The sequence below is a fragment of the Phocoena sinus genome, chromosome X (assembly GCF_008692025.1).
Source record: "Phocoena sinus isolate mPhoSin1 chromosome X, mPhoSin1.pri, whole genome shotgun sequence".
NCBI lineage: Eukaryota > Metazoa > Chordata > Mammalia > Artiodactyla > Phocoenidae > Phocoena > Phocoena sinus.
The window spans coordinates 89,840,654-89,855,641 of record NC_045784.1 but is presented as its reverse complement, the minus strand read 5'-3'; the positions used below and the strand labels follow the sequence as shown (position 1 = coordinate 89,855,641).

Sequence of the window (14,988 nt, the reverse complement as noted above, 5' to 3'; positions counted from 1 at the left end):
TCCACATGGCATCTCAACCTCTAGGGTTTCTACATGTGTCCTGAGTTTCTCACAGCATGGTAGTTTCAGACCAGACCAAGAGATCCAAAGAGAAGTTACAAGATTCCTTTTTACCCAACCTCCAACATCTCAGAATATCATTTCTGCCATACTCTATTGGTCAAGTATATCCTAGGCCAACCAGATTCAAGGGGAGGGGGATGAGAAACTGTTTAGATGGTAGGAATAGGAGAAAATCTGGGGCTAAATTTAATCCACTACAATGCTATCCCAAATTTTCAAATATTGGGATTTGACAAAACTGAACTTGGTAATGTGCTTAGCCATTTAGATTGGATTGTTGTATTTTGGGTAGTTCTAATTTTAGTTTTAGTTTAAGGATGTGTAAAACTGCATGTGCTAGGTAAACTTTAAAAAATGAAGGAAAATAATTTCTAGAAGTTTTGAGATCTTAGTTAATTCTAAAAGTTTTCAAGATATAGACAGGGATGTCCAATCACCACAGTTATCTTTCTCTAGCTCATTTTTATGCCTAGCGTTTCTAAGCCCTCATCATGCTGACTGCAGAGCCCCCACCAACACTGAAGCGCTCTCTTGCATTTATAGTGCTTCTAACATCACCTTACTATTGAGGCATGAGTAAATTACAAAATAATTTCCAGTTGTGAATAAACAGTACTAAATAAATCTGTGGAAAAGTTAAAATCACTTAAAATTAACCAGTCATGTGCTCCTTGAAATGCCAAAGATCTTGTTTAAGTGATTTTGTTTTTCTTTCTCTGAATTACATGGTCGATTTAGCATCTTGGAGAAACAGCCTTTCTGGAATGAAAAATGGGCAGGTCTCCATTTTTCTGTCAATAAAGTTGTTTCCAAATTCTGTAACAAACTAAAAACTGAAAAGTTCAGCCTTGCATCTAATGTAAATTGGAGGCAAGTTACTTTAATGATTTTACAGGGTGGTGTTGGTGAGTTATTTTGGTATACATACCTATGTTGGAATACATATTTATAAAAAGTACACATCTTAGAGATGTCCTGAATACAACAGACAAGTGTGACGCCCAGTGAATCTGAATGAAATTTACTCCCTACAAGGGTCTCCCTCCTTCCTTTAGAGCAACACTCCTCAAACTTTTCTGTTGAAGTTTGCTTAATGGCAGAGGAGAATGAAGAAGTATCCCCCTAGGGGCCACAAACACAAAATTTAGTCATGTTTTAATTGAAATAGTTGTGTGAATTTTGCTTGCTACTCTTTAGTTTATGTTTTCATATAGAAATAACTTATTCACTTGAATCTTCAACAAATGATACAAGATCATCTTATGGCTTCATGTAACCCCTGGCAAACCAGAGTACCCTTGAGGTATTTTATATCAGTGTGGATGGAAAGATGTGAGTATATAAAACTTACTGAAGGAGCATGTCTGCACATCTAGATTTGGCTTTAACAAAATGTGATGACTCTGCAAAATAATATACAAGTGCTGGGGAGACAGCCATAGTCTAATCTTCAACATTATCAACAAAATATTCACCATCCCACTCTTAACAACATGTTTATTATTTTCTTTTTGTTTTAAAATACTTAACTCTGGTACTCATACTGCTAGGTTACATTAACTATAATGTGTTATATTTCATTCTTAAAAAATGAACAAGCTCTTAGGAATGTAATTTTCTCTCACCTATTTTTAAGATAGAAATAAGTCTCTAACAATCCAAGTTGGATTGGAAAGATCAAAAGTTGAGTCAAAAACTTCTGAAGTGACTGAAATATTGGGGCCAATTCATCTTCCCTAGCTATATAATTGGTAGGTACCACTGGTCACATATTTCAATGTCATATGCCCAAAGTACGACTAATATGTTCCCAGCATATTTACCCAGTTCTCTTATTTAGAATTGAAGAAATTATTAGAACTGAAGAATAGAATAAAACCCAAGATAGATGAAAGCTCACAGATGTTAAATAATATAGTTTAGAGTAAAGGCCGTGGTTTGAAAGAGACCCTAGCAGACCTCTGAGTTTCAAGCTTAAATTTCTTGAAACATAAGGTTTAGTGGCAGGAAGCTCAACACCTTGTGACTTTGAATCTGTAAAAAGGCACTAGCACCCATGAATCAACTTGTTATTTTTTCCTACTCCAGATAATTCATAAATATTTAGGATCTCAACCTAAAAATACGTTTTAAATAGCCCTGGATTGTGCCATTGGAAATAATATTATCAGGTCGTTTTAAAGTCTGTACTGAGGGGCTCTTTTATTTTAAAAAAGGACTTGTTCTCCAGGAGTTAGTGCTCTCTAAATAAAAATTTGGGACTGACAAGCATGAAAAGTTTTCTGTACCAATCACCAGTTCACGACACCCAGGAATCTATCAATCACAGAGTTAAAAAGCTCTGTCCTACAGCACACTTAATACCCAGTGTAACCACTTAGTATTACTATTCCTTGATGAAATACAAACTCATTTCCTTAAACTGCTATTGCAATGAACTCCAGGGTTATAGATGAGCAGACACAAATTGATTTGAATGTAATAACAGTAGCAATAAACCTTTCCTGGTTCATGCAATTTTCCCCATCTGTTAACAGAGAGGAAGTTTAGGACCTATTATTCCCAGAAGGAGACTTACCCAGCTGGACATCTATAACACTTGGCTGATTCTCCATGGGGAACAATGGCTTGGGAGGTTTGTCTGTGAGTAAAGCTAGAAGAGAAAATGAAATAAGGTAATGGAAAAATTGAGATAAATTACAGGATGAGAAAGATTCTATCGCGTATGATATTTAAAGTTTGTAGACTTGACAGTACGTAAACATTTATTAGACAGTGTTCCTACTTGAGCTGTTACTCTATCCATACAATCTCCACTTCCCAGCACATTTAGAGCACCATTGACTCACTGTGAATATGCCACTTTGACAGCTACACTTTCCAACAAGATCAAACGAATGGTCTATTTTGAGTGGTTTTATAAGCTTGTGAGTGTAAAGAAATACAGATTTTAAGAGTATAATCATATAAACATTAAATCTTCATACCCACTTTGTGGTACTAAATATTCTTAATGAAATATAACCCTAATGGACATTTATGGTGGACTAAACCTTCTATACCTCTGAATCATCCCTCACTCCCCACCTCAATCTCTAAAACAATATGATAAAACACTGGTACCCTCATTAGGATAAATGATCAAAAATACTGATTGAGCATCTTTTGTCCACTAAGTCCTATGCTAAGTGCTAAGGGAAAAGAAGTAAAATCTTTATATTTGCCTTCAATATATAATCTAGGACTATGAACACAGAATTAGCACATGAAAATAAAGAGATGAACAAAGAATACAATTTAGTAAAAATAAAATTGTAGCATTTCATCTCTAAGGCTATATGTGGTAAAGGAATGGAGAAAGGAGAGGTCAATATTTGTTGTCAGGGTCGGGCAAAGTTTTATGAAGGAAATGAGTCTCCACACAGATCTTAAGGAATGGAGAAGATTTGGAAAGGCAGAGTAAGGAAAAAGAAATGCAAGAAAAATTAATAACACAAATCGAGGAATAGAGGTAGAACTTAGAGAGGCACCTAGAAGAAAGAAGTGTCAGGACTTGGCACACACAGACATAAAATGCTTTGTGACAAAACTTATATGAAGCTATTATTTATACCCTGAGTTCCTCTTACTTGTTCCCGTATTTATGCCTTACTTCAACTATCCAACTAGACTCTTACCTATCAAAGGGAAATGTTTTATAAGTCTTTGTAATTCACAAGAGACATAGAATATAGCTGGGTATGAAAGAGATAATCATTAACCCATTGTTAATTGAGTGGTTTAGGAATTCTGTGCCGACCTGAGAGAAGTTCATCTCATATTTGCAAAGATATTTAGAAAAGAAAGAGAGAAACAAAAGTTGATCAAATGATAGGAAAAGTTAGGGAAATATACAAATTTGGTGATATTTCCAAAATAATTGTTGATAACAAAAAATGCACCAGGAAAGAGCTTTACATAACATTAGCTTTATCTTCCTGATATCCAAACTGCTAAGGAAAAATTTTAGTGACTTGTTCTCATTTTCCAACAAATCTTTTTGATGGCCTGTAATGCATCTTGTCCTTATGGAATTGAATGATATATTTTTCCAACTAAGCTAATTTTGGCATAATACAGGCAAACACACAAATACAATATCTATAGTCTTCATTTCTTCAATATTTCAGTTACTCTTAATAACCTTATATCAATATTTAAATATTATTTGAAATATAAAGGATATGCTTTTAAACAAAATTTAAATATTTGTATTCAAAATCCAGTCACAACAGATGTTCAGTTTTGTTGTTTGCTATCATTTGGAATAGGAAAATATTGAGAACTACCAAAATATCCATCAGTAAGAGGCTGGTTAAATAATATTATGTTACTTCCATATAATTATATATTACAATACATCTACTTAAAAGAATTAGGTAAATCTGTATGTCTATTATGAAATATCTCTAAGATATACTATTCAATGAAAAAGCAATGTTCCAAACAGTGTGCACAGTATACTATCCTTTGTGTAAAAAATATACATGTGTGTGTGTGTGCACGCACACGTGCTGTGCATATATATATATTTGTACAAGTGTGGAATATTTCTGAATGGATACATGTGAAACTCATAACAGTGATTTCCTTTGAGGAGATGAGCTAGGTGATTGGGGAATAGTGGTGGGTGAGGTTGGGTTAGGGAGGTACTGGCCAGCAGAGGAAGATTTAATTTTCACTGTATACCTGTTATACATTTTGAACAACATTCATATACTGTGTATTCAAAACATGAATAAAAATTTTAAAATTCCAGCCACCTACATTTTATTTATAAAAGAATTATTTTGGTTACTTGGCATAATTATTGTCAATTTGCCTTACACATCCAGATTATTGACACTTAGATTGCTGGAAACTGTTCTTAGTATTATTTTCAAATATGTCTTGCCTGCAAATGTATTAATTGGGATGTGGTAGGTGGGAAGTAACTGTAGGTAATGTATTTAATGCTCAAAGATGAATATTTTGTTTTACTTTCATCAGGATATGAATCTAGAGTCATTGTTGCCCCCCATCCTTACTTCCTGCCATGGACTATGGATATACTTACTCTGATTTTATTATTGTTAAATGTCAATTACTAAAATTTATTAATATTAATGATAATTTTAAGTGCCTTACATTTACAGGTGGTTCATAATTTTTAAGGTGCTTTCAGATACATTAGTTCATGTGATCTACACAATGACCTTGGAAGGTAAGGAAGATGGTTACAATTATGGCCACCTTAGAGATGAAGCTAAATGAAGCTTGCATTGTCTCATTTGGTGCCCCCTTGTGACCAAAAGCCCCTATATGCAGAATGGATAGGAAGATAGATATAAGTTGTAGGCAGAACAGGTAAAAATGCTCAGTACTGAATCAATGGTTTTAGTCTCTTTGACTACAAACTAATTAAGCTAAGTTTCCCAGGCCAGTGGGAGTGGCTTTGTGGCAAACAGCCAGCTGAAACAGAGTTTCTGTAGAACATTCCATGCACATACGTTTTTTTCCCTAAACTCATGAATGAAAGGAGATGAACTTACACTTATCCTAATGCATCCCAGTGGGATGTATGGGCGTGGAACCTCATTAAATTCCAATATCATGTCTAGGCCTGGGAATTGCCAAGAAGTGCAAAACGTTTGTGATGATAAAGCAGGAACTGCAGCAGTTCATCTGGATCCTGACCACCAGCCCAGAGACAAATCTATCAGCGCCCAGCATAACTATAGCATTTGCAGATTAGCTAGAGCACATGCTGCCATAAGTAGGCAAGCTCATTTCATTTTTCTTCTTTTTAAAAAAATCTCATCTGAAAATCACAGTTATTGTTTGGGAAATGAAGGGGAGAACTGTCAATACTAGATCCCATGAACAACACAGTGGGGATTTACAATTTTATTAGAAAACTTATCCTGGACCCCTAGAGGGATTAACTGGGGTCTGAGCTAGTCTTTCAATTTTCTGCTCAAGCTTCATGCTTTGATTGAAAGATTGGGAGCAAGGGATGCAGTTTGGTACTAACATTTCAGTCCACAATTCCTCCCTGCATTTCCCTCTGTAGCTGCTTATGTTTAATTATCCTTAACTATAATTGCTCTACTGAGTATACCATGGTATTAGTCTTAATGTGCTAGTGTAGCTATGACTGTTACTGCCTGCTTCTTCCCAAAGCTAGGTTTTATATGTTCAACACTAACTTTCCTGAGAATGTCCAAATTAGCTCTTTCTTTTCTATTGCAGGCAAAGGTGTGTCTAGCTATATAACCAGATCAATTTATTTGGCTGAAATGATTGGCAAATTTCTATGAACTTAGTATAAGAAATCAGTAGAATTAACTGTTTGAATAAATCAATTTATGTGACTATATTGCCTAAGTGTTACATACAGTTATTACAAGTTTCATTGTCCTCTTTTGTTGATTTGTCTCTTTAATTAGACTTGCTAGCAAGCCAAGTGGAAGGGAGTAGAAGGACAGCTTGATGCAAAGGACACTAAGTGTACGAACCCAGTAGGATCACAAAGTAGCTATTTAATTTCTAGGAATGAAGGCATTATGAAATGTGTATGTTAAGGTCAATGAAATGGATCTCTCCAAATCCATTCAATGTATCAGCACTGAAATCACATTCAAAAATCATTATTTTCACCACAACATTTAACCATACAAAATCTCCCAATGACCCCTACATTTACAAGAGGATAAAATCTGAACCTGTCAGGTGTAAACATAAAGGCAGTCATGATATAGCCTTAGAAAAACCCTTCCTGTCTTCTTACCCACTCTTCTACTTTATCTGTGCTTTGTTTGGCCAAGTTACTTTCCTTATTTAGACATTGCATTAATTTCCAACTCTGCATCTTGGCTTAAACACTTTCCCTAAGCTTAGAGACAAATAATAATAGTTACCATAGTTATCATTTATTTAGTATCTGCTGTGTGCTAGGCCCTGTTCTAAGGCATTTTATATTACATTTTACAAATAACTTTCCCAAAGTCAAGGAGCTTGTAAAAGAGGGATCTGAAATGCGTAATGTCTGATCTCACCGTGCCCACAGTGTCTAAGACCTTCCCCTTCCTTTTTGCCATCCCAAGTCCTATCTATCTTCCAAAAGTCAGTTTAAGTCCAACATCCTCCAGAAAACCTTCCCTAATAAAAGCCCAAACAAACCTTTCCTGTCTCTGAAACCCTAAAGCATTTACTATTTCTTTGAACCACTCAGTTGGTTCACAGCATACATTTCTTTGAAAACGAATTAAACTTCACCTTATATGGGTATATCTAGTCTCCCTAACTAGATTTTGAAGTTCCTAGATGACAAGAATCATGTCTCACATAACCCAACAATCAAGGTAGTGTCTGACACTGTGGAACAAATAAACTCAATCTTCAAATTATTTTCCCATTGTATTCTTTCTCTAAAAATGGGTTTCTCCAATAAGGTTCTTAGGTTACAAGGAAGAGAAACACACTCTTGCTAATTTAAGCAAAAAGGGAATTTATCAGAAGGATGTCTCAATGATGGACAGGATGTCTGGGGAACTAAGTTTAGATACAGGAAAGAAACCAGGCTAGGTCTAGATGTACAGGCAAAAGGGACTGCACAACAATTTCATCTTGATCCCATCACAGGACTGAATTCACTCCAACTGGTTTGTGTGTGTGTGTGTTTAATTTGTTTTGTTTTATTGTGTTGTAACTTGTTTTCTGTCCTTGTGTCACTTTGATCAAGATTCAAAATCCCAGGAGAGGATGAATGGATAAGTTTTTAACTCCAGCCCTCGCTAAGACTGCATGCACACACTGAGGAAAACAAGAATCTCCCTAAAGCAGGCTTTCACAACCTCAGCAATATTAATTTTCAGTGCCAGATAATTCTCTCTTGTAGGTGGCTGTCTTGTGCATTATAGGATGTTTAACAGCATCCCTGGCCTCTACCCACTAAATCTAGTAGCACCTTCCCCCAGTTGTAAAACCCCAAAATATGTCCAGATATTGGCACATGCCCCTGGGGAGCAAAATCACCCCAGGTTGAGAACCACTGCCCTGCAGGAAACCTAGGTTCTCTGATGTTCTGAGGGAACCAAAGATCTTCAGAAAAAAGACTTGGGAATAGTCTTCACATGGGAAAAGAAAATGGAGGTCCTTACTAAACAAATTAGATCTAGGGAGAGTCAAGGATCTTGTTAATATCCTTAAAGGTTTCCTGTAATCATGAAGGGAGATTATCCAAGTCTAGCCAAAGTAGTCAACTAGTTTCAAGATTTCATAAATTGAACACAGAATGAATCCAGAAATTGCTGAGTTCTGGAAACATCATAAGCATTATTATTTCTTGGAAAGGAATATCTCTTTCTGAATTAACATTAGAGACTTCCTAATTCTGAATTATGAGGCACATATTTTACTAGCTACTTAGTGAATATAAAGTCCCATATACTGTGAATATTTCATTTCTAGGATTACTAAACTGAGAATTCCCTAATTTAGGTGATCATTCAGGAAAAAATATACAATAAATATGATTATTTAATACTATCTTTAATCCTCCAAACTTATTAACCCAAACAGGATCAGTCTTAGATACAATGTGTCTCCTTTGCCCTAAGCTTCCTCATTTTGTGTACCTTACTTCAGAGGAGTTTCTTCTCCAGCCTGCTTTTAGACACCCAGTGTTGTGTCTCTCTAATCAAAACTCGCTGCAAAGAAATCTCTGCAATTTAAACCTTAGAATGAACTTAAGGTACCTGAATCTCCTCTCCTAAGGCTAGTTGCTTTTGAGGGATTGTCTGGAAATGAGGAAGGGCAGGCTTTATTCCTTAGTAGGGGGTTAAACAGCAGGCATATAATTGGCCCCAGGACCCTTCTCTTTACTCCTGTCTTCATATTGGTGTTGGTCAACAGACAGGGTGGGCTTCAGTGGAAGTTAATGAAGACAGATACAGTTATTTTCCTCAAGATTCCAACCAGCATTATTATGAGTGATTTCTCCACTTCTTAACATATCTTAGGAAAGAGAGCCCAGCATAGTTTAAATTTAAAAATACATCAGTGTTTCACTTGTTTTCACTTCAGCCTGTTACTACCTCCATCAACTAAGCACTATAGCAATTAATTTTTTAAAAATATTTTCTCCACGAAAACTCTAATATACCTACCTCATTTAAAATAGGAGGGGCTCTTATTAGTTATGAATTTTATACATATTAGTGTATATATGTCAATCCCAATCCCAACTAATAAGAACCTGCTGTGTAAAAAAAACCAATAAAATAAAATTCAAATAAATAAGTAAATAAATAAATAAAACAGGAGGGGCAGACTGACATATGTTGTCCATTAATTCCATCTAAAAAGAATATGTATTCTCTAGGTGTTCCAACTATAGTAGAAAGGCTGAGATGGGGTCAGAAAAAAAAATCAAGCCAGTGATTCCAAGAGTCATTTGGAGATTTGTTTTAAACCACTGGTGGCTCAACCTTTGGATATTTAGATATGTGTCTCCCACACCTCCCTACTACTGACTAAGAATAATTTCCTTTAGTAAGTCACTATTATTGATGGTGGTGGCTCATGTTCCTCATGTGTGTATTTGAAAGATAAAATTATTGAGAACCACGGAGTCAAACAGACAGGAGGTCATATTCATAGGATTAAATTGCTTTTTAATACAAACACATTCTAGTTGAATTAAAATACTCCTACCATAATTTAAAGCCATTCCAAGTATTTGTCTTTATTTAAAACATAAAGTCAGGTATTTTCTTTGAATCAATAGGTGATCCTTTAACAGGCAGATGCTAAGCTGCCAGGGAAGTGCTGGGCAACCTACCAGGCCATTGCCCAGGCACAGCTCAGGATCTTGTTAGCAACTGCTCTGGGCATCTGGCTCAAAGATCCTGTGCTGCCTTGCAATTCAATGGATGTGCCTTGAGGGTCCTGAATGCTCAGGGGTGCTGTGAAGTTGCCCTGAGGTGCCCTTTCCTCTAGATTCCGTATTTATTTCCACTAATATTTGAGTTTTGAGCAATGCATGAGCTTTGGGAAAACTTGAGCATAAAGGCAGGGCAATTTCTTCTTGATGCCATTTAACACAGGGCTCTTCTCTGGAGAGAACAATGTTTATTCAGCACAAATCCGCCCAGACATAAAACAACTTCTTCAAACTTGAAAAGAAAACAACCTTGGGGGAAATGGAAACTTAAACAGAGGTTGTGATGGTAGTTTTTTTTTTTTTTTTTCTCTTCACAGAACATGCTTTTTCTTCTCTTTTGCCTTTTCCCCCTCAAGAAAGATTTTTGCCTTCTCTCTTTGAAATAGTACTCTCTGGGCACTTAAATGTTGATGTCTAACACATTCCAAATGTGGTTACTATCAAATAAATTACCTGAGATAGTGTACTTCTGAGTTCTGCACAGAACTTGGGATATAGTTTATGCTAAAACAATGAGAGATTACACATAGAAGATAGATCAGTTTTAATTTTTTTCAGCTTTATTGAAATATAATTGACATATAACATTGTGTAAGTTTACGGTATACAATCTATTGATTTGACACACATATATTGCAATACAATTACCACCATATAGCTAAGTAATACCTCCATCAGGTCACATAATTATAATTTCTTTTTTGTGGTGAGAACATTTAAGGTCTACTCTCTTAGCAGCTTTCAAGTATATACAACAGTAATGTTCATTATAATCACCATGCTGTGTATTAGATCCCTAGAACTTATTCATCTTCCAACAAGAAGTTTGTACTCTTTGACCAACATTGCCTTATTTTTCCCACCTTCCAGCCCCTGGTAACCACCATACCAGTCTCTGTTTCTATGAGTTCAGCTTTTTTAGATTCCATGTATAAGTGATATCATGCAGTATTTTTCTTGTCTGAATTATTCCACTTAGCACAGTGCCCTCCAGGTCCATCTATGGTGGCACAAATGGCAGGATTTCCTTCTTTCTCACAGCTAAATTGTATTCCATTGTGTATCTTTATAAGATAGATCAATTTTCAACTTGCATCAAGATCCTCATTGGCTTCTGTGGTTACTGATCTGTCAGATTCTAGAAATTTGGTCCTGATAGTTATGCTTAAGAATATAATAAGATACTCTGGGATGGATAATTTTAGAGCTAGACAGGCTCTTATTTGTCTAATTCATCTGGCTATTTTGAAAGACGAAGAAACTGAAAGGTAGAAAATGAAAGGATTTTCTGAATATCATATCACAAATTAGTGATCAAACAGAAGACTAAAACCCATGTTTCCTGAATATCCTTGCAGCTGCACCATGGCTAACATTGACTAAGCATGCATTCCACGCCAAGCTCTTTTACATTCATTCCATCATTAAATCCTCACGACAATACATGGAGTAGGTCCTAACATTATCAACATTTGACAGATGAGACAATTGAGGCTCAGTGAGATTAAGTGACTTGCCTAAAGTCATATTGCTGATAAATACATTATGGGTCCAGGAATCAGCCTAAGTCTATTTGGCTCTTGAGTCTGAGCTCATAGACACTACTCTATACCGTTACCCCTCTTCCTTGTTTTTTGATTTAAGACTCTGTTTCTTTTATTCAAAACATATCCTGTTTCCATATAAACATCTCAGAAAATACTTATTTAATTAGTGGAGTTTGGGGATGAATTGACTGAATACCTTATACTGTATCTATACAATTCTACAAGTCAAAGAGTGGGATGAAAATTCAATTTGGATTATCTGGTGTCATTCATTCTTTCAATCAGTTAACAAATGTTTATAGTTCTATTAGAGAAAGTTACTGTAATAAATAGTGTATGTGCCTGTGCTGGAGTTGGGGATGTAAAGCACAAATTTGAACAATATGTGGAGTCATATAAAAAGGGTTAATCTAGTATGAGAGATAGGCATGTACAAATGGCTGACAAAAAGAGGAAATTGTCTATTTTAGTTTTTCTTGCTATTATAACAAGTTACCACAAACTTTGTGGTTTAAAACAACACATTTGTTATTATTTTATAGTTTAAGACGTCAGAATTCTGATGTGGATCTTACTGGACTAAAATTAAGGTGCTGGCAAAGCTGTGTCCTTTTCTGAGGCCCTAGGGGACAATTTATTTCCTTTCCTTTCCCAGCTTATAGAGGCTGCCCACATTCTTTGGTGCTTGGTCTTCTTCCATCTACAAAGCCAGCAATGGTATCAATAGGTTGAGTCCTTCCCACATTACATCATACCAACCTTCTCTTCTGCCTCCCTCTTCTACTTTTAACAATGCTTGTGATTCTATTGGGCTCATTTGGATAATTAAGATTAATTTCCCTATTTTATAGTCACATGATTAGCAATCGTAAATCCATTTGCAACGTTAATTTGCCTTTGCTATATAACCTAACAGATTCCTAAGAGATTAAGATGTGGACATCTTTGGGGGGCCATTATCCTGCCTACTAAAATGCCACAACAGGTAATCAAATAAAATACAAATGGAATTTATAGAAGGATATGACTTCTTGGCTGTCATATGGAACAACAACATACATTATTGCATGCACTGTATTTTAATGAAATAAAGTTTTATTTACTGGTCTCATTTCAGCCAAATCAGTTTGTGAACAGGGACATAATCTTTGTTTTCAAACAGAAGTCCATCCAGACAATTAATTATTTGAGTAGATTGGGCTTGTATTGATACTTCTGTTTTCAGCTTAATGATTTATTTATTTACAAGTACTGAACTGATTAGGCATCCATAGCCTATCAATATAATGTTTTGTAATGCAAAAGAATAAGAAAAAGCAGAATATCACTTAAGCAATTTTATCCATTTGGATGTGCTTATAGTCCCTAATGAGGACTACAACTGTAGACATTAAATAAGGAATTGCTTTAGAATCAAAATTTCATGCCAAGAATAATTTTCTAATTCACAGAATAATCTTTTGGTGGACATTAAACATGATGTGATATTTAGAACTCAGGAATAAATTGTCCTCCTAAGTGGAGAACTTTTCTAACATAAAGACTGACTTTGGGGTCTGAAGTTGAAAAAAACAGCTGGTATCAATCACAGGGCATTATCCCTTCATGTCAGCTGTGCATTTCCAGAAAATTTTTCATGATCATGATTAACCCATTTGTTTGCATGAAAGCAAGTCAAATGCATGGTCATCAAAAACACTATAAATTGCAGGGTATTATTTTGACTTTGCAGATGAGGAAACTGAGGTTCAGAAAACTTAATTTACTCACCTAAGGATACCCTGCTACTAAGGGACAGAACCAGGATTTTAAATCCAATTCCCTTACTCCTATTCTGTAGTCTCCTAGTTTCATTTAATCCTCACAACATTCCTATAAGGTGAGCACTACTATAAATCCTGTTTTATTGTTGAGGAAATTAAGGTTCAGAGAGGTTGGGTAGCATAACCAGCTAGCAAAAGTGGCAGAAATGTTACCCAAATCTACAACTATCTGACATTAAAGCTGGGATCTTTCCCCCTAAAACTCTCTAGGATGAATATGTCATAGTATTTCAAATCAACTCTATCCTGCTACAAATATATCTGAAAATAAAATCATTTTGCTTTCCATTTTCATCACTGAAGTCAGAACCTGGCCTTCGAAATCTTGATTGATTTCCCACATGATGGCAGCACTCTGGGAAGTTTCCAAGCTTGTTCCCTGTCTTCATAAACACTGATGAGCACTACTGTAATTAATCAAATATAAGTTGATGATGTATGATGTTGAAATTGATTTTCAAATGAAGCCAATTATGATTGTTCTCAGTTCCAAGGAGAAAATATAAGCTGAGTGATTTCAAGACACAATTTTTGAATGCAGAAAAATTGAAGACAAGAGAAGGAAAAACCGAATTTACAAAGCACTTTCCCTTTTCAATTATTATCTCATTAAATCCAACTGAGTGGCTAGTAGGGCAAGGATTGCTGTCTTCAGAAACTGAGATATGAAATCTCAGAAATTTTTCAAAGTAGGATCCAAGTATCCCAGAACAGAATGCCTTGATATTTTTAATCAACCTCATAAACTTCCCCTCTAACTGTAGAACTTTAACGATAGACCCATATTTTCTGATAGGATAAGCACTTCCTCAGCTGTCAGTATCATTCATCTCCTGATATAATTTTGTCAAGAGATTGGACTCAATGCTCAGAAGGAGAATATGCATCTCTGAATAAGAAGCCTTTCATTACCATAAGGCAGGCTAATGTTATGACAGGATAGTCACTCTCTGGCACTCCACATTACAGTCTTCTTCATACTGGTTGAAATGAAGCAGCTTCCAAGTGTGGGTTAATCCACCTGAGGGTCTGCATGTACCCCCTCCCCACCCCTTCATCCACTGATCTGGACTAATGCTTCACTTCGGAACATTCCAGTACAAATGAAACCCAGGTGCTCAAGGCTGCTCTGGCCTTATGCCATATTGATCTGGTGTCACTGGATATTTCTACAGCAAACACACACTTTCTCCAATAGTGTCTTTAGTCAAGAAGTGGTCAGGTCATTTGTGAGAGAACAAAAGGCTTTTCAAGGAACTTTCTTCTGTAGCGGTGGTTACCTGGGGTTATCAACCTGTTACAACACTGCAGACAGATCTTGCTGTATTAGGTGACTCAGTGTCTACTGCTCTGCTTTTAGCCTGCTAAGTTACTGACATGTCTAACCAAAACCGGGGCCTTCAGGATCTTTGTCTGAATGCTTCAGCCTGAGCCTGACAGCTGGAGCTCACTAGCATATAGCCATTTAGTCTCAGAGATCCTTAAAGAAGAAAAAAGCGCTGTCCATTTCTTGAAGAGAGAATTTTAGTTCCTGGGACAGCAAAAGCTCCTCATCCTTGCCTGTCTTATGTGTATCCAGACCTTGGAAATG

The 14,988-nt window shown here is 35.9% G+C and overlaps 1 protein-coding gene across 1 annotated transcript in view; it reads right to left on the bottom strand.

Moving 5' to 3' along the window:
- The window catches only part of IL1RAPL2 (interleukin 1 receptor accessory protein like 2), a 1,092,642-nt gene that overhangs the window by 291,182 nt on the left and 786,472 nt on the right, over window positions 1–14,988 (bottom strand). Inside the window, exon 5 of the mRNA XM_032620989.1 lies at window positions 2,642–2,716. Within this exon, the coding sequence (XP_032476880.1) occupies window positions 2,642–2,716 (75 nt within the window). The remainder of the gene's footprint in view (window positions 1–2,641; window positions 2,717–14,988) is intronic.